Raw genomic sequence first — 20,299 nt, 5'->3', positions numbered from 1 at the left:
GACCTTGACATGATTTTATGTTGCTTACTGAGATGGGTTTTGGACACATATTTATTTCTATTTAAACAGAACCTGAAGGTGAGGAGCCCAAAGGATTGTAAGGAAACAGCCAAGAACTCTCTAGAAGGTCAGTCATCCCATAATTTTCGTCGTTTATTTAAGTAATACCACAAATTAGTATGTTTACTTATTATATATTTAGTTGTAGTGGACTAGGCCTATGTCAAAACTGAGTCTTAGGTCAAAACTCTTGACCTTTAGAACCTTGTGGGACAGGAACTGTCATTTCATTCATTTGAACTCAGAAATACAGGTTCACCCATCCTGAGACTTTCTTTCTTGAAGATTCAAGTGAAAAGAACACTCTCTTTTTATTATCATTACTATTTTACAAATGTTGATAATCAAAATGTCTTAGTTCAAACCATTTTAGATGTTGCAGTGAACTAATCAATTTTATTAACTGAGTAATGATTTTTATTCTCATGTCAAAGCTGTTACAGAATAATTATGCATTTTCTGATTTCTGCCTTTGAGTGAGCAAGTGTGCGTTTCCAAGGTTGGAGTCAAACGAAAAACAAGTTGTTGAACGAACTGTCATGTTTTTTAGAATCCTCTCAGACGTAAATAGAGAAGTTTTAGCACCTGTTTCTGAAACGCGCCAAAACAAAACTCTCTCTGTCTGTGAGAACATTTCTGATCTGTTTCATAACAATTCTCGCTGTCTCTAACCTCTTACGTCACAAAACACACCCCGTCTGGTCGTTTCTGACCAATGAACAAATCCCAAAAGTGAACCGGGAAAGAGTCTTTAAAATGTCAGTACTTCCTGGTCTAGTCAGTGCTAAAGTTCTGATGGAGTTCTGCTAAGTCTGGTATGGTGCTGGAACCGTTCTGGGACAGTTCTGATGGAGTGCTGTTGGAGTTCCTGACATGACAACAAAGCTCTTCCGAGTTCCATGGGATTATAACATTTTCCACTGAGGTGAATATGTGTCGAACAGAGCCTCGCCATTACTTCGGACGAGTAACAGCATCCTACTGAGACGCTGAAAGGGTGCGTTAAACGGAATCTCACCTGAGACATCTCCAGGTAAAGGAGCCGATTTCATCACCTAAGTGTACTGTAAGGAAAAGCTGAAGAAAGCCGGAGAGTGTCGATTCTGGTGAACACTTACTTTCCCTCACACACCATCTTACTCCCTCTAAACTTCTTTCCATCTTTAAACTTTTCTATCAAGTAGAAATTCTTCCAGATATTTTAGAAATGTCTGTGTAAAATGCTCACCCACATTCATGTGGGTAAAAGATCATAGTTGTACAGTTTTCATAAGTGTCTGTGGTGAAGCAACGGAAAAATCATGGCCGTATGATTTTTCCTGATTGATTGCTTATGTTGTTATTTTCATAATTTGCCAAATTAATGTAAATGTTTGATGTTAAGTTTTGATTCTGTAAATAAATGACCGCATTCATTTTGATGGGTCAAACATAAATGACGTCTCACGTTTGCATTTCCTTAAATTCAATGCACGTTTTATTCAGTCCAGAAAAATGAGGAATCCGTGTTAAATGATGAATATATCCCAGCATCTGTTCATCTACATAGTGAAATCACTCAAATAAAATTCTGTGTCTGTATTCTGTCGTGTTCTGTTTGTAGCTTTGCTGTATAAACCAGTGGACCGAGTGACCCGCAGCACATTGGTGTTACATGTGAGTAAGGGAGCTGGAAAATCTTTCCATAAACAAAACAACTGTGTGTTTGTAGCAGATGCGGTTGGTTCTGAGCTAACTGATGCTAGATGGATCCAAGAGGGCATGACGGGAAAGCACAGAACACAACCAGAAGTTTATGTTTATTGTAAGGAGTCTCAACTTTCTGCATTTATACAAGAAAAAAACAACAACTTTTAACCAAATGTCAGAAGTAGGGATGCACGATATTATCGACATGGTATCGGTATCGGCCAATATTAGCGATAAAGTTAAATATCGGACATCGGCCATTCCATCAAAATAACTTAATAATAAAAAAGGTGCTGCTTTATTTATATATATAAACATATATACATACATAAATATTAAGGCACTGTTTTTGTATGACTGAGTGTTGTCATTGTGTTAGAGAGAGTAAATGTCATGAATAAATTTGACATTAAACATAATACAAGTTGAAGTGTTACATAATTTTCAACCCCCTTTTTGGCATCTGCATTTGGTAGCAGGCCAAACTGACAAAGACCATACAGAATAATGTCGTATTTTAATTCTACAACAGAGAAAGCTATGTAGTCTCTATAAGTAGGTCTGGGGGGAAAAAAATATCGGTATTGGTATCGATTATCGGCCAAATAAGTTTTAACATATTGACATATCGGATATCGGACAAAAATCCAATATTGTGCATCCCTAGTCAGAAGTACTGTGCATTTAATTGACAGATTTTTATTTTGGACCCAGGTTTTCGTAAGAAGGATGGACTTTTTGTAAACCTAAATATGAAAAATGTAATTATGTCTAGGCATTTTTTTATTTATTTTCCCAACTTAATGCTCCTTCGTCTCTTCAGGATTTACTCAAACACACACCCACCAGCCACCCAGACCACCCGCTCCTGCAGGACGCCTTGCGGATCTCTCAGAACTTTCTGTCCAGCATCAACGAGGAGACGTCAAGGCGTCAGTCCACATCTGTCAGGAAAGGAGAGGTGAGAGTTCATCATTTAAAACAAAAGCTTCTTTCTGTGGGACACACACTGTTTCAAGGACAACTCCATAACGGTTGATAGGAGGTTACAATACAGAAGCTCATCATCCATGAAATGTTTCTGTTAGATGACCATTCTGGACTGCTGATATAACACTTTATCACCCAGACACTTTTACTACAAAGTCATACGGTTGAAATATTTACACAGTGTGGCAATTAACAGCTCTTTTGTCTCAAAACGTGATTGTTCAGCAGAAATGGCAGCGTCACAGAGGTGTAAATTAGCCATGACATGACCTGAACTTCACCTCCACACCAACGAGGATAGTGGTTTTTGGACTTTCTCTTCACAATAAACCAAAATATTCCGGTGCTTTTCACACTGGATGACAAAATATAAATTTCTGAACAACTGTCAGCTACTACCACACTGAATGTGAGCCCAGTATCTATACAAGTGACTGAGTTATAAACATCTTTGTGTTTGGGATTGCTTTGCAGCGGTTGATGAATCAGTTGTAGATGTCAATCCAGTAAATATGCTCTAAAAGTTTCAATAAAACGCATTCAGTGATTCATGAGATATTTTGCTAACAGTACAAACAAACAAACAAAAACATTATCGCTTCACCTTCGTCTCTGTCGGTGATCGATTAAAGATTGTAGGGAATAAATTTTGTTTCAACTTTTTTCAGCGATAAACTTTTTCACTCTGCATCATTTTGACTTGTACCTGTTAGTATTTGGGGTCAGTGATGTCACAGCCCCCCTCCCCCCAAATGACTTTGAAGTCACTGACAGACGGGTGTAAAGCAACCACCAATCTGCAGCCTTTAGCAGAGCCTGTGTCCTTACATGGTCATAGCAGCGATGCCTCGATGAGACTGGTTCAGTTTGTGCTACACATCCCCCCCCCCCCCCCCCTCTTGAACTAGCACAATATACCCCCCAACCAATATTCCACCCATCCCTGGAGATGACTTGATGCACATGAATGGATGCCCCTTGATTGATGTGACACCACCATGCCCAGGGCCATGTAATATGCCACCAGTTCGCTCTGACTGGCAGATTTCTAGTTAAATATTTATTAATGGTGGGTGGGAGGAGGTGAGACGAGCAGGCTCCTCCCTCTGCTCACATGGGGGTCATTACTGCACCCTTTTTACACACGCACACACTTTCCTGCTCTTTGGTCCATATGCTTTTGGAACACACACACACAGTTCCTTTATTATCCCTGCAGGCCTCAGTTTCCATCTCAGTCGGCTGAGGCCTTCACACTCATCATCAAATATTTATCATGGACACATGAAAGGAACTCTTGGAAATCAATGGGGCTCATTATATTGAGCCTTACAAAAGACTGAGTAAACAGTATGCCTTAATTTTTCTTATTTTTTGTCGGCATTTCACCAAATAGAAGCTACCATCATGCATCAAACAGAGCTGATGCCCAAAAGAAAACGGTTTAATTCAAAGATGCTTTAAGTTAGTTAAGATGTTTTTAGGTTCTGTGATTGTAAACAATTAATATCTTACTTGTTGTATAAAGGTTGTTTGAACAACCTCAGTCTGGAGAAACTGACTGTAATTCTAATTGGATTAATTAACTTCAATTCAGTTTATTTAAATAGTGCCAAATCACAACAGAAGCTATCTCAGGGCACTGAACAAACACATTAACATACATTATAAAAGCCATTTAGTAAAGTTATCTATCTAAGGATGCCAGCAGATTGCACTGAATCTTCACTTTGTCATAGTCTCCCATCCTAAGCAAGCACAAAGGCAACAGTTGAAAGGAAAAACTCCCTCTTTACAGGAATAAACCTCCAAAAAAATTATTCCTAAATTGCGCAGGTCCAAAAACCATAACCTCTCTCATGTCTGATTTTAAAAGCAGAAAATTTAGGGTCATCCAGGTTTTTATGTCTTTAAGACATGCTTGTAGTCTAAGTAGCTGATTGGATTAATTGGACTTCATGGACAAATATAACTGTGTATCATCAGCATAACAAGAAAAAATTGTCCCATGCTGTTTAATAACTTTGCCTAATGGAAGCGTAAATAAAGTAAAGAGTATTGGTTCAAGCAATGAGCCCTGAGGAACTCCATAACTAACTTTGGTGTATAAAGAAGATTCATTCTTTACATTTACAAACTGGAATCTTATCAAATAAATGTGAGTTAAACCATTTTAGAGCTGTTCCTGTAATCCCAATATCATATTCAAGCCTCCGTAAGATATTGTGATCAACTGTATCAAGTGCAGCACTGAGGTCTAACAGGACCAACCAAGCGGGACCAAGTCCAAAGTGGATTGTTGCCATCTGATCTCAAAAATTCCATAGCAGTTTGTGTAAGAGCTTAAAGCCTTTACACTGCTATCAATTTCACATTACACAATCATTTACTTACAATTTTATGATTATTTACAAATGTATCTAGCAATAGCCATAGCCATTGCAAATATTCAGCAGGATTAAAGTAACATTTCTGTTGAAATAACAATGCAATGAAAAATTAACAGTGGTGTAAAGGTTTATAAATAGCAATCATCTTATGAACCATTTGGAAATTAGAGTTGTTTAAAGATCGCAGCAATCCACTTTGGTTTGGCCGCATTTAGCCTTAGCTTGTCAGTCTGATAAGAATTAAACTCTTCACTTAAAGAGTTATTTACAACAGGTGAGATATTTATTATTCATAACTAACTATTGAAAACTGTCACTTAAAGGGCTTTTGGTTTTTACGTTCTTATTTCTATGTTCAGTAATTGGATTTGAAAAGAACTCCATTGTTGTACAATTGACCATTTTCTATTTGAATTTATTATTTAAAAAAATAAAATCACCGTTCACGTCTCCAACAGAAATTTACTTGTTTTTCAAATCACAAGATGCAAAAGTTCTTGACTGCAGCCTGACAAAGCCACTCTGAGATCCCACCGTTCTGAAGGCATGTCAGGTTCACACATCAACAGGGATCTTTATTTTATTTTATTGTTTGTTTTATGCAAATAAATGTGCAAATAACACTTTTATTCATGTTAATTCTTTACGATTGCATGTTGTACCTACATAAATACAATCCACTTAAAAAATCGGAAGCGTTCTGGATATTTATCATTCTCAATGGCGTAATAGTGATGAATAAAATATATTTACTCAATATTTCAGCATAAGTGTAGCAGAGTTACGTTAGCTTTTTTTGAGCATGCCATTTAGCGCTGCACATGCATCAACCTGCTGTAAGAAACTTCTCATAAGAGGAGGCAAAAATACATCATGCATCCACCCTGGTGAGCAACACTCGGCTTGATCAGTGGAGGCACGCAGGAGTCGAGCGGTACAGGTGCCCCCCACCCCACCCCCACTGCCCAGAGTTCCCTGGCCTAACGCCACGAGGGGAGGCGATGAACAAAAAGCGCTTAATTAAAATGCAAATGGCGCTCATGTCCCCACTCAGCTTTGTTTGCCTTTGAGAACAAAACGTCACTGATGTGAGTGTTCCTACTAGAAGAGCACACATTAATTTACACAATTGTTCACTATTTTGGGCGGTGCTGTCTCCATTGACACACTTAAGATAACAAAACCACACACAAGAGGTGTCCTCGTTAAAGCATATGTTCCTAAAATAAACTAAAGGCTCTTACGCTTTCAGTGAGCCTTCTCCAGGATCTGGTGAATATTTAATCTGTCTTCTGCTTTCATGATGTATTTATTATTGGTCAGCTGCAGCAGGAAACAGAAAGAAGTTAACTTTCTCCACTTGGCTGTTAGATGGTCTGTACATCTGATGTGACGCTACAGCTGCTTTCTCAATATTACTGACCTTTTTTTAGTAGCTAAGCAAAGCAGCTACATCTTGCACATCTTAACTTGTACATATATTTATTTATTGAGTTGACTTTACAGTTTTCTGATTAAAAAAGACTTTGGCCAGTTTGATATGTATTAGATGGCATTAGGTAATTACGGTGCTTTTTAAATTGTAGTCTGCAGCTGTACTTCCTGTTCATAGATCAGAAATTTAGTTCACTATAAGAAGCAGCTGAGTCATTCTAGTAACAACTAAAGATTTTGACTCATGAAATGGCACTCTTTTATTTTATTGTAATTAGTGCACATGCATGTCTGAAAAGCACTCTATTCTCTATTCTTTTAATTAGCAAAATTCAATCAATTAAAAGAAAACCGCATCATAAAGGCCAAAAATATTCTCATTTCTCAAACTGCAGACAAATGGATCAGAGAATCTAGTTTGAGACGGGATGATTTTATTGTTTCTTTTACTTTTAACATCTATAAAGCAATACAGTAGTCCCTCGTTTATAACAGGGGATTTGTACCCTGAAGACCCGCGATAAATAAAAAACTGCGAAGTAGGAATAGTAGTACATGTAGTAAGTAGTAGTTTATTTGTATTATATATATAAAGGTGTTTTAAATCCTTCCCACACTCTTGCAATATTCTAAACAATGTTTCTAAACGCTCTAAAGGAGCACATGATGTCATGATTTCAGCTCCCTGCCTCCTCTGCTTTTTGCCACCTGCAAGCGCTTTTGGCCACGCCCACTTCTCCGCTCTGCACGGAGAACAGCTGATCAGCTGCAGCAGGAAGTTTATCCGACAGTATGGGCTGCACAAAGGTGCAGCAGGTGCTAAATAATTTCAATAAATTTATTTTAAATAAAAATTCCATGCTGATCGTGCGGCTCATCCATCAATCAGCCAATTGTGTGTCATGTCCAATCTTATTTTGAAAAACCACGATAGAGCAAGTTCGCGAAAAACGAACCGCGAAGTAGTGAGAGACTATTGTATTAACATATAGTAATGTGACACTTCGTTTCATTAAAACACTTAAACTGGAATATTCTTCCTTTTCTCTCAAATAAATTCAAAACTTATCAGTCAGCAAAGAGTTTTGCTTGCACAAATTTAATATCATAGTGATATTTGCGCATGCAGACATTTTGAACTGGACTGGCAGCTTTTTGTCTGCTGCTAAAGTCATTCTCGCCGTGTCAGGCCCCCTCTTAGAGTCCGATAAATAATAAAACTCTTCGAAGGACTGCATATCACCAGCAGTTTCAAATAAAAATCTTGCCCAAGTTGCTCTCAAAGTATGTGATGGGGATGACTCTCAGCTGATACCACAACAAATTCTAGTTGTTCCTCTTCCCCCTCTCCTCCATCCTTCCTCCACTCTCCCCTTCATTCATTTTAACTCCACATGACACAGAATGAACCCTCTCCTTGGCGTCAGATGCTCAGTCGGGCTTTGGAAGCACAGAAACTTTCTCTTTCATTAGCCTCAGCTCCACTCCAGCGTTCTCTGGCGGTGACATACTGTGCACTCATGATGGAGGCGGGAGGAGGAGGAGAAGGGAGACGAGGGGGAGGTCACAAAACTCGATGACAAGGCTGTGGTTGGTTCTGAACAAGCATGATGTCATGCTCCGCGGCTTTGCTGCAGGGAGGGGGATCGGCTGATGGAGGTTTGTGGGTGGGAACGGGTCACGCTTGAGCTCAAGATTTCCTGTAGAAGAAAATAAATAGTTTTATAGTTTGTGTTGTTAAAATGAGCAATAAAAGTTCTTATATTTGTTGGAAAAACCCAAAACATCTTTGCTGTTTTTTTAAAGGGCAAAAATCCTTTAATTTGCAGATTAGCTGCCATTTATTGTATTTTTTTTAAATCATCACATTTATATATTAATTCAGATTTTTTTGTTTATTAAATCTTAAAAGAGATTACATTAAAAGCAAAAAAAAGCAAAATACATGACTAATAGAAAGCAAAGAACAAATCTCCAAGTTATTAAATCCTTTTGTTTTCATACTACAAATAAAACTGAGGTCATGTAAAACGGTGACATTTACTATAAACTGGTTTGATAATTTCTCTGCCACATTCTCAGGTTTTTGACTCGTCAGTCTTTAGAAAATGACATTACTGCCCCCGTTTGGTCAGTGGCAGTATTACACATCTCATTATATAGTCTGACATCAGCGATAACTCCAGACCTCCAAATATCTCTCACTGACTGAAATCGGATTGTTAAAATGAGTTTCATGCAAATCACTTTACGGTTTTTCAAAATCTGGTTTTGGATTGTGCTTCAGCACAAAGACTCTGCAAAGTATGACTGCACCGACACACATAATAATAAAATGTGCTAATATGCTGTGCTTCCACCGCTGAAGTTCGGCTTGTGCAGCTGACCCACTGCTGTTGTCTCTCTGTGACGCAGAGCCGCCAACTGTTGAAGGACAGCTTCATGGTGGAGTTGGTGGAGGGAACCAGGAAGCTGCGACACGTCTTCCTCTTTACGGACCTGCTGCTCTGCGCCAAGCTGAAGAAACAAATGGGAGGGTAAATAACATCTTGCCAATTATTCACTCTTTGTAAATAAAGTCACTCCACAGCAGTAGTGAAATCTACATGTTGACGCCTCACTCAGAAGCAGATGCGTAGATGTTTAAGGTTTAAAAATTAAATACATTGCCCTTTACACCTTATGTAAAGCTATAATGCACATCTGTCATGAAAGACCCGTGAAGGCTTCACTAACGTTTGATCTGAACCTGAATAAATGACATAATTTGAACCTGCTTCATTACAGTTCTGTGAAAACATTCAGCCTCTAACAGCTATTGCAGTATGATTATTCGTGTCGGCCATCTTGAATTGGCTTGTTTCCAAATGTTAATGAGTTGAAGTTATAGATTACTTCCTGAGAACAATTCATCCAGTACTACATGAGATATTTTGCTAACAGGCAAGCATGGTTAATGCCAACATTTATTGCCAAGTTTTTAACTTTATTTGTCTTTAAACAACCTATTGTTGCTGCAGCGCAAGAGATTGGTTTGCATCGCTGGTAGTAAATCAGACACCTTCAGGGTGGGAGCTGGACTCAACCAGGGCTGCCCATTGTCACCAATTCTGTTCATAACTTTTATGGACAGAATTTCTCGATGCAGCCAGGGGGCAGAGGGAGTCCGGTTCGGAGGCCTCAGGATTCCTTCTCTGCTATTTGTAGATGATGTGATCCTGTTGGCGCCATCGTGCCGTGATCTTCAGCTCCCAGTCGAGTGTGATGCGGTTGGAATGAGGATCAGCACCTCCAAATCTGAGGCCATGGTCTTCAGTTAAAAAAGGGTGGATTGCTCTCTTTGGGTCGAGGGTGAGGTTCTGCTTCAAGTGGAGAAATTAATCTCGGGGGTTTGTTCACGAGTGAGGGAAGAATGGAGCATGAGATCGACAGACAAGTTGGTGCAATGTCTGCAGTGTTGAGGACTTTGTGCCGGTCCATTGTGGTGAAGATGGAGCTGAGCTGTAAGGCGAAGCTCTCTGTTTACCAGTCAGTCTATGTTCCTACCCTCTACTATGGCCACGAGCTCTGGGTAGTGACCAAAAGAATGAAATCATGGATGCAGGCGGTTGAAATGAGTTTCCTTCTCAGGGTAGCTGGACTCTCCCTTAGAGACAGGGTGAGAAGTTCAGTTATCCGGAAGAGACTCAGAGTAGAACTGCTGCTCCTCTACATCAAAAGGAACCAGTTGAGGTGGTTCGAGCATCTGGTAAGGATGCTTCTTGGGTTCGGGCATTTCTGATTGGGAGGAGACCCCGGGGAAGACCCAGGACACCCTAGAGAGACTATGTCTATCGGTTGGCCTGGGAACGCCTTGGAATCCTCCCAGATGAGCTGGAAGAGGTGGCTGTGGAAAAAAGATGTCTGGGCCTCCCTGCTCAAGCTGCTGCCCCCGTGACCCGACTTCAGAGCAAGTGGAAGTGGACGGACAGACGGACATATTGTAAAAAATGTGCTTTAATGCTCAGTCTTCGTGGTTTCTCAATGATCTGAGCTTTAAAATGAGCTGAAACCTGGAAACTCACCTCAGTTCAAAATAAATTCTCCATAAGGTTCATGTGTAAATACAGTTAACCCATTTCTTTCTGTGATTTGATGCTTTTTAAAAAACTAATCCGTGTCATTGAGTCTGCTTTACTGTTCCACTTCCTGCTTCAAGCCGTCTCTGTGTCTGTTTTCACCCACTTCTCTTTATCCACACTCTGTGATTCTCTCATTCAATCCCATCGTAGTAAAAACCAGCAGTACGACTGCAAGTGGTACATCCCCCTGACCGAGCTGACCTTCCAGGGTCTCGAGGAGACGGAGCCTCTCACGGTCCCCCAAGTCCCAGACGAAGAGCTTGACGCCATCAAGGTCAAGATCTCACACCTCCGCAGTGAGATTCAGAGGGAGAAGGTAAAGCAGATGTGCACAGGTTTGCAGATGTTTAGCAGCTGGTGTTCCTTACAGCTAAATGTCCAGCTACTTTCTGAATTTGCTTGTTTTCTTCGTCATTTACTAACAAGTGCTTTCAATGCTGTGATTTCAGAGAGCCAACAAGGGTTTAAAAGTTATCGACCGCCTCCGGAAGAAACTATACGAGCAGGAGTCTTTGCTGCTGCTGACGTCTCCGAGCATGCCCCTCAGACTCTACAACAGGAACGGAAAGGTGACGACCGTCTGCTGCTTCTTCTGCTCTTCATGAAGCTCTCAGAACATCTTCATCTGACTGACTGGAGTCAGTTTGATGGCAGCTGCAGCTAATCTGCATTAGCAAACACACAAATGGCTATAAATTAATCAGATATCGATCTACAGTTTGGTGTGGTGGTATTTAAGAGCCATCCACAAATACTCTAGCAAGCAAAGCAGTGGCTAATATGTATTTCTTTAGGGAACTTTATTTTTATGTGTTTTTTTTTTAACACTGTTTTTCAGAGTTACAGCTTCCTGATTTCATCGGATTATGAACGTGCGGAGTGGAAGGAGAACATCAAGGAGCAGCAGAAAAAATGTTAGTGCCACAAAAATATCCTGTCTGGTCTAATAAACTTTTTTTTTTTGTTAACATCCAGATTAGGGCTTGGCGATATCTCGATATTTTTCAAATAATTTCATATGCAATATAAGATGTATCGCCTATATTGATATTTCTACATTGCGTTATAATTAGATTTGAAAATCTGTTGAGTTCTTTTTCTCTCGTCTGCACCACCGGCTGCATGCGGCTCCGTCTTCTTCCTCACTGAATACAAACACTACAAACACATCCCTTCACGTGCTGCTTCACACATGCTTACGTCATGAAGGCAGCGCCGCTGAAAAGGATTATTGTTTAATATATGTAAATTATTTTTTAGACATTTATTTTATATAATTACAACTGTTTGTTAATAAATGTGCCTGTGTGACAAATGGGACCAAACTTTGACACAGAAATACTTTTTTGTTATTACTTTATGGCAAGAAAAAAAATATCGAGATATATATCGTATATCGCCATTTATCTTAAAATATCAAGATTTTAAATTGGGTCCATAATGCCCAGCCCTACTCCAGATGCAAGTTTGGTAAAACTTGGGCATATATGCACTAGACTTGAATCTCGTAGAAAGAAACTTCCTGTAGTCGACAGTTTTATTTGCAGTGTTGCTTACTATAAATGTATCGTCTACCTTTAGGTATTAAAACACCCTCCTTGACTTCCATGGAGCTGCAGATGTTAACCAGCTCTTGTCTCAAACTTCAAACCGTTCACCACATTCCACTTAGTATCGATAAAGAAGGTAAGCTACTTTTTTCTTCTTATGAGCACTCCTAAAAATTAGATTTATGAGTTTCATTCACACATTGTCTGCAATACAGTGATGATTCTTTCTGCCTGATTTGGCTCCAAGGCGACTAGATCTATATGTTTTTCTAATCTGTCCCTTTTTTTTTTTTTTTTTTTTGCACGTTGACTGTTTTTCCAGAGGATGAATCCTCTGGTCTCTTCGGGTCCCTGAATGTAATTGTCCATTCTGCCTCCGGCCTCAAACAGAGCTTAAGTGAGTCACTCAACTTCCTTCTTTATTCAAAAAACAGAAAATCAGGGGAATTTATGTTAAGAAAGAAAAACTGTAATAGAACTAACCATTAGACTATTATCATTATTGTAGACTAACTTTATTTTGTTTAGCTCCCTAATGCTTTAACTCTTTAATGATTCATTTAGTCTGTTTTCCAACCAAACCTGTTTTTTCCTGTTTCCTTCTGTCTGTCAGATCTCTATTGCACATTGGAGGTGGACTCCTTCGGCCTCTTTTCAAATAAAGCTAAGACGAGAGTGTATCGGTACACCACCGAACCCAAATGGAACGAGGTAATGACGTGCGCTCAACATTTTCCCAGCTAGAATTAAAGGTTTTTCTCATGCTGAACTCAAATTTGCTCACATTTTTTTACAGTACGAGTATCAATACATACCTTAATTGATTCTGCCTGTCATGCATCTGCTCCTTAAATCAGTTGACTATCCATTTCTGTGTAGTGAAATATTTCTGATGAAACCCGCAAATGGAGCATCTGCGGCTCCTGAAACTACATGCATGCGGTAAATGCATGTATGTAGACACAAATGCAACATGTGGTAGTCTTTTTACCGTCTACAATGACCATAACTCAGTCGTTTTTACAGATTTTGATCTAAAATTTGATCTGGTCGTACCATAATCCCTGATACATATTCTGCGAGCTAACAAATTCCACAAGATCTTTGTTTAAAGTTTCGCCTTTTAACTCTTTGGACTCCAATCTGTTAGCAAAAAATATCATGAGCCACTGAATGGATTTTAACTAAACACACTGATAACTCAGCCACTTTTACAGATATTAAGTAAAACTTTGATATGGTAGTAGCTAATAGTGATTTATCACACATAATGTTTCCAAGGTTTAAACAAAATAGCTACAACTCTTGTCATTTCTTAACATTCTGGCATAATGGACAGCAGGAGATACACATTTATTTAAGGATTGTTAGGTTGTTTATTTAAACTGAATCTTCTTTGGGATTTCTGCTTGGCCATGTGGAAATAATAGAAATTAATGAGGAGCAGCAGTTTGCAGTGACTCACATCTGTCCAAAACTCAACGAACCAAAGCAGTGTTTGTCTCGCAACAATCTGCAAACCATACGCAGAGCGATTCCTTACGTAACACAGCAGAGAATGTTACTGGGCTGTAAGAGCTTTTTGTTTCTTTGCGATCGAACCTCGTGCTCGTCTTTGAATTTATTTGATACAAAATAGTTTCACACCTTTTTTTTTTTTTTTATCGTCTTCTCTGCAGGAGTTTGAGATCGAGCTGGAGGGCTCTCAGACCCTGAGGTTGCTCTGCTACGAGAAGAGTTACAACAAGACCAAGCAGAACAAAGAAGACGGAGAGAGCACAGACCGTATCATTGGGAAAGGACAGATACCGGTACGACATGACATCATCCCCCCCCCCCACACACACACACACACACACGCATAAAATCAGCACTGTGACTCAGTACAGATAAGAAGTTATATGAACACTTATGCCATGAAATCCACACTAATTCTTCAGGAATTGTGTGGCATGGCAAGATACATAAATTGCTGAAATTTGTAGCAGATAGGTCATTTGAACAGAAAAAAAGGCATATCAGTGTTTAAAACCCTAAAACACAGATCACTTTAGCACCAAATTTCATGTGAGTGCAACCATTTTTAATAGAAGCTGTAGCGCTTTATGCTGGCTGGCTTCAACACAGTCATGCAGAAGTGTTGATGACATCAGTGCTGTTTTGTGTCCTCAAAATCGCTCCGACTCCCGTTGTCTGTCTGGCTGTGAGGCGGACCGATCAGATGATGACAAATTGAACGTGTCAGCTATTAGGTTGCCAAGACAACACCGGTCTGAAGTCGTCGCCGGATCAACAAAGGACAAAGATTCAAATAAGATGTGATTTTCTTCTTTTGCTGCCCGTTTCTCATGCGCATCATGGCTGATGTGTGTGTCTGTGTCGGTTTTTACCCGTATCACGTTTGGTTGAGTTAAACTGCAGGAGACAAGCCTGCATCCTTGTTGTCTGGTAAACATACAGACACGTGCTCCACCTAGTGGTTCTCTCTGTAAACCTGAGACCTGGTTCCTTTTGGACAGATGACGTCATGGCAAATAAACCTGCAAAACTGATAGAAATGTTGCTCAGCTGGGGTTCTTTTCTTATTATAAATTATCCAAGTGTAGAAGATGTCATTTCTGTCACATGTTCTGTCCAGTTTTGGCTGCGTCACCAGTCGGTGAACTGAACGCCTGAACATGATGTCCTGGAGTTGGCAGTTTTCTATTTAGCTGTGCTTTTTTTAATTAGACAAACTGATTTAGTTTTGTATTTTTCCTGTTTTTCTCTCATTTGTCTGTGGCGCTAGTCTTCTGCAGGTTTTAATTACAGCTTTTTTCAGCAACCGCAACGTTACAGAGGTCTTTGAATTTAGTGTAAAAATGCACAGACAATACAAAGGCAGTTCTATGCAGAAAATATTATTGCACAAAACTACAGTTTACAACTGATTCTGGTGCTGGCACGTAGCATTTGCTTATTTTTCTACATTTGTTCTACTAAAGTTGGTCTCTCTTAATGAACTACAGTAGTCCCTCGTTTATCACAGGGCTTAGGGGACCACGCCCCCCACAATAAGTGTAAAAACTGCGAAACAGGAATTCAGTAGTTCAAGTTCAAGTAAACTTTATTGGCATTACCATCTCATGTGGTACATGAGATTAAATGAAATTACACAAGTATTAGTAAGTAGTAGTTTATTTTAATACATATGGCTATAATATATAGATATAAGGCTTTCTAAACCCTGCCCACACTCTTGCAATATTCTAAACAATGTTTCTAAACTCTAAACTCTCTAAAGAGAAAGAATGTCATGATCTCTGCTGTCTGCCATGCTGCAATCACACTACTCACCAGTTTCACTCCCAATCTACCTCCTTGTGTAAATTAAACTATTTAAATTTAAATATTGTAACATTTTAAATAAACAATCCATGCATGGATTGTTTATTTAAAATATTGCAGTATTTAAATTTATAATGTAGGGAAGAGAGGTGCAGCAGGACAGCGAAGGGTTAACCCTTCACAAAGCTGCTTCAGAGGAGGCCCACTCGGAGGAGAAGTGTGGTTGTAGCAGAGTGCCGCAGGTGGCAGAGAGCAGAGATCATGACAGGCTGCGGAGGGAGCTTCTCCCTGCACCTAATGATTTAGCAGATGCTAAATCATTTAAAGTAATTTATTTCAAATAAACAATCCATGCCGCTCATTTGGCTCATCCTTCAATCAGCCAATTGTGTGTTATGTCCAATCTTATTTTGAAAAACCGTGAAAGAACGAGTCTGCGCAAGTCGAACCACAAAGTAGCAAGGGACTACTGTAATCTCTTTAGTAGAAATTTGCCTGTCTTGAAAATCATTTTCAGGACGAGAGGGCATAAACCTTCTTCTAAAGTCTATGGCCTGTCCTAAAATATCAGAAACAATCAACAGTGACTATTTTGTGCTTTTTCACCAAGTAGTGTGAATGTCCTGAAATATATATTCAGTTGAAATGATGCCACTGGTTCCTAATCCCAATAATTAAAAATGGTTCATTTATGTTTTTGATGTTTTTTCTCAGCTCGACCCCCAGACTCTTCAAGGCAAAGACTGGCAGAGAACAGTTATTCCCATGAATGGGGTGAGTGGGACACAAAATGTATTATTTGATCAAATTTATATAATTATAAAATCTTTCACCACCACCTTTGACTTCTAATAGTTTTACATTCATTATGTTGTTAAAGCTTTTATTTATTTGTTTCGGTTTTGTCTACACACATTTAACACACAGTGATATTTCTTCTATGCAAAGGAAAATTGTTACAGATTTCTGACCTGTTTCGTGGCTTCTCATGTAAGAATTTGTTGGAATAACATTTTGTTTGCTTGCTTTGTTTCGCCCACGTGACAGGTTGAAGTGAAACTATCCATAAAGTTCACCAGCAGAGAGTTCAGCCTGAAGAGGATGCCTTCAGAGAAACCCCTGGGGGTGTTTGGAATAAAGATCTCCACAGTGACCAAGTGAGATCCCATTAAAATAAAAAATACAAGCTTAAATACACTAATACACCCAAATACCATCAGTGAGGCGGTCTTTTAAATATGTTATAATATACAGCATACCATACTTTTCTCAGTATAAGTCGTACCTTTTTGCATAAATTTGCATGCCCTGCGACTTATACAGCGAAGCGACTTATTTGTGTTTTTCCCATATTTATAACCCAATTTTTGGCTGAGATCTGACGATTTCATTCATTCTGCCATGAAAAATATTAAACATGACCATTTTCAACCACTAGAGGGCGCTTGAGTTGTATGGCAAGCCAAGTGTTTCATTGCTAAGTCAAAGTGGCTATTAATGAGACACTTGGCTTGCCATACTAACCCACCTTCATCTTGCGCCTTAACTCCTGGAGCAAACGTCAAATCAGCTGCATTTCTCCGCGCCGCCCAGGCGAAATGCAGCTGATTTGACCAATAAAGTGCATTTATTAAGGAAAAGTTCTACTGAGACACACCTTTGTTATAATGTTGAGCAAACAAATAATTGTGTTTAGGTGGTTATCTTGTTAAATTTTGAAGAAATGCACAGTGAGTCCTCCCCCTGCGCGCTCCCGCAGCCGCAAATCGGCTTTTGAAATGCAATGACGTTAGGGTTGTATAATTAAAATGAATTAGCTTTTGGCAACAATCTATTTCTGTTTGATCTGCAGAAACAAATCCACATTATATTCCATTCAATCAAAAACAGTGTCCATGTCAAATTCTTACCATTTGTAGTATTCATCAAGAACTTTACATGTTTAGATTATTAATTAACAATAAATCTGCAGACTTATTAATGGCTTTGGGAAGTTGTACAGTAGGTCAACAGGAAGTACCGGTACAACTTCATGGTCGCCCTTACAGGATAGATGGATGTAAAAAAGTTACAAGAATACCTCGGTTAGGACTGCAACTCAATTAACAGTTGAGCCTTTTTTTTATGTGTTCGTCTTTGTCCAGGCGAGAACGCTCTAAGGTGCCCTACATCGTCCGTCAGTGCCTGGAGGAGATCGAGAGGAGAGGCATGGAGGAAGTGGGAATATACCGTGTGTCAGGGGTGGCCACTGATATTCAGGCCCTGAAGACCGCCTTTGATACCAGTGAGTTCACACTGAATGCTTTGCAGGCTTTTCACAGCTTCTACGAGCGTTTATAAAAGAACACAACTGTTTATATTTTCTTTTTTATATTACCAAGTGAAGATTTTGTAGATGTGAAACAATCAACCAGACATTTTGGCTAATTTTCTATGCCACTTGCATGTATTTGCTGATAACTGCTTGCATGTTTTGTGACGCGGGTGCTCTCTTGTTAACACTGTGACAGCGAAGAGGCACAGAAACGGGCGTTAGTACCAAAAGTTCCCCATCTTGTCATCTTCTTTTCTTATTGCGTCCCTCCAGTCGTCACTCAGCTCTCGTCTTCCCCCTGCAGATAACAAAGATGTGTCGGTGATGATGAGCGAGATGGACGTCAACGCCATCGCCGGCACTCTAAAGCTGTACTTCAGAGAGCTGCCAGAGCCCCTCTTCACTGACGAGCTCTACCCTAACTTTGCAGGAGGCATCAGTAAGACACCTCAGAGCACTTCTAATTGATTTAATTATCAGTTTAGACAAATAATTAAGGCTTTTGTTACGTAATGCACTTCAGCAACACATAAAACAATAATCTGGTCTTCCTTTGCAGCCCTCACTGATAGTGTTGCCAAAGAGAGCTGTATGTTGAACTTGCTGCTGTCGCTGCCAGAACCCAACCTGGTCACGTTCCTTTTCCTTTTGGATCACCTAAAGAGGTTTGAATCAATACCATAAAAGACATATTTCTGCTTCCTAATATATGTTTGTTTATGGAATCATTTTCAAGATGCATTAAAAAAAAAAAGGTTAAAAACAAAACAGCTGGACTTTATTTGTAACTGAAGACGTTTTGCTTCTCATCCGAGGAGCTTTCTCAGTTCAAAGAAACAAGGAGTGTGGGATTCAAGTGATAAGGTGTTCTGAAAGCTTGCATAATGCAGATTGACACATGCAGATTGACCTCTCGCTCTTCACAATAGAGGATTGTTAGGGTTTTTGTTAGTCCCATCCAGTCCTAAAGCTGCATTGTAGGTTTTTGAAAGCTGAAGTTTGAGACCTCCTCTGTTTAAAGATGGTTTCTCTCTTTTTGGATGACTGAGAATCTTCATGAGCACATTTTCAAGATGGCCACCAGCGCACTGGTCACTGATGGACTTGTTTGCTTCATCCTCCCCCAGGGTGGCAGAGAAGGAAAGTGTCAACAAGATGTCTCTTCACAATCTGGCGACGGTTTTCGGGCCCACTTTGCTCAGGCCAGCAGAGAAGGACAGCAAGATCCCTACTAACCCCACACAACCCATCAGCATGGGGGACAGCTGGTCCTTGGAGGTTATGGCACAAGTGAGCTAAACACCATCTTTTTTCTCCCTTGGCAGTTTATTGTTGAGCATTTGAAGCAACCAGCCTTATTTTTTCGTCCTCGTGTCCCTGCAGGTCCAGGTGCTGCTGTATTTCCTGCAGCTGGAGACAATCCCCACTCCGGACAGTAAACGGCAGAGCATCCTCTTCTCCACTGAAGTGTAGAGCTGACGTTCAGTTTGTGTGACCATCAGGGTGCTCAAAGGGGACGGACCCTGGCTCAAAGTGAGCCGACTAGTTTGTTTTTGAATTGACTTGGCAGGATCCACTCTGGCGGCTCCTGCTGTGCTCGAACACAAGAGGGCGCTGCGCTCAGAGGACTGGAAGTCATTGCCATTCATGTTTCTCATCATAACCTGGTGGTTCAACAGGTACAGCTGCCATCTGTTTTCACTCGTCGTTTGTCTCAGTGCTGAACGTTTACATCCGCGGTTCATAAATGACGTAATGAGATCTTACATTTGAGTTCCTCGTTTGCTTTTCTTTTGGACAATCGTTAGCAAAATGTGTTATTCCACCTCAAACATTACTTCACGCCCCGACAAGAGGACAGGCAAGAAGAGATTGTGTTTTCGCTGTTCACTGAAGCTGTAAGTCTGCCATCATCTTGTTTTTTTTTGTTTGTTTGTTTTTGTAAAAGCACAGGAAGCCAACGCCTGCGATCGTGTTTACAACGTAAACCAGTTGGAGTTAAAAGCTACGAATTGAAATTCAAAAAAAAAAAATTTATATAAAACCCAATTCTCTTTCTTTTATTTGTGTGTCGAGGAAGTTTTCAGATCAAACACCCAGAAGCAATATATTTTCTAACATAGGAACTGTTTGCGCTCGTGTCTCTGCTGATGAAATGTCCGTCTTGTTGTAACATAGGACGTCTTGCCAAACAAAAATTTTTTTGTTTGTTTCTAGTTGCATTTAAAGAAACTGCGCGTGTATATAATCTTAAAGTTGTATTTTTGTTTTATTTAATGTTGCTGTTATTGTAATTTATTTCGGGGGGAAGTGAGGAAATCGGTGTTTTTCTATTAAAAACGTTCGTCTCTTATAGAAGTGTTAGGTCTTAGCCTTGACTTCAAGTCTTGCAGTAAATAGCAAGATTTTGCCTTTTTTTTTAAT

At 39.7% G+C, this 20,299-nt stretch overlaps 1 protein-coding gene across 1 annotated transcript in view; it reads left to right on the top strand.

The window, feature by feature from the left end:
- The window catches only part of bcr (BCR activator of RhoGEF and GTPase), a 92,826-nt gene extending 73,389 nt beyond the window's left edge, over window positions 1–19,437 (top strand). The window contains exons 6-23 of the mRNA XM_037692382.1: window positions 70–127; window positions 1,664–1,716; window positions 2,573–2,710; window positions 8,979–9,100; window positions 10,835–11,000; window positions 11,134–11,253; window positions 11,523–11,598; window positions 12,266–12,374; window positions 12,555–12,631; window positions 12,848–12,945; window positions 13,914–14,045; window positions 16,276–16,335; window positions 16,609–16,718; window positions 17,706–17,845; window positions 18,180–18,314; window positions 18,435–18,540; window positions 19,003–19,165; window positions 19,259–19,437. Coding sequence (XP_037548310.1) covers window positions 70–127; window positions 1,664–1,716; window positions 2,573–2,710; window positions 8,979–9,100; window positions 10,835–11,000; window positions 11,134–11,253; window positions 11,523–11,598; window positions 12,266–12,374; window positions 12,555–12,631; window positions 12,848–12,945; window positions 13,914–14,045; window positions 16,276–16,335; window positions 16,609–16,718; window positions 17,706–17,845; window positions 18,180–18,314; window positions 18,435–18,540; window positions 19,003–19,165; window positions 19,259–19,348 — 1,953 coding nt within the window. The 3' untranslated portion in view covers window positions 19,349–19,437. The remainder of the gene's footprint in view (window positions 1–69; window positions 128–1,663; window positions 1,717–2,572; window positions 2,711–8,978; window positions 9,101–10,834; window positions 11,001–11,133; window positions 11,254–11,522; window positions 11,599–12,265; window positions 12,375–12,554; window positions 12,632–12,847; window positions 12,946–13,913; window positions 14,046–16,275; window positions 16,336–16,608; window positions 16,719–17,705; window positions 17,846–18,179; window positions 18,315–18,434; window positions 18,541–19,002; window positions 19,166–19,258) is intronic.
- Window positions 19,438–20,299: the final 862 nt, after the last annotated feature.

The sequence above is a fragment of the Nematolebias whitei genome, chromosome 18, assembly GCF_014905685.2.
Source record: "Nematolebias whitei isolate Nwh7 chromosome 18, NemWhi1, whole genome shotgun sequence".
NCBI classification, from domain to species: domain Eukaryota; kingdom Metazoa; phylum Chordata; class Actinopteri; order Cyprinodontiformes; family Rivulidae; genus Nematolebias; species Nematolebias whitei.
This window is presented reverse-complemented; position numbering and strand designations above follow the sequence as displayed.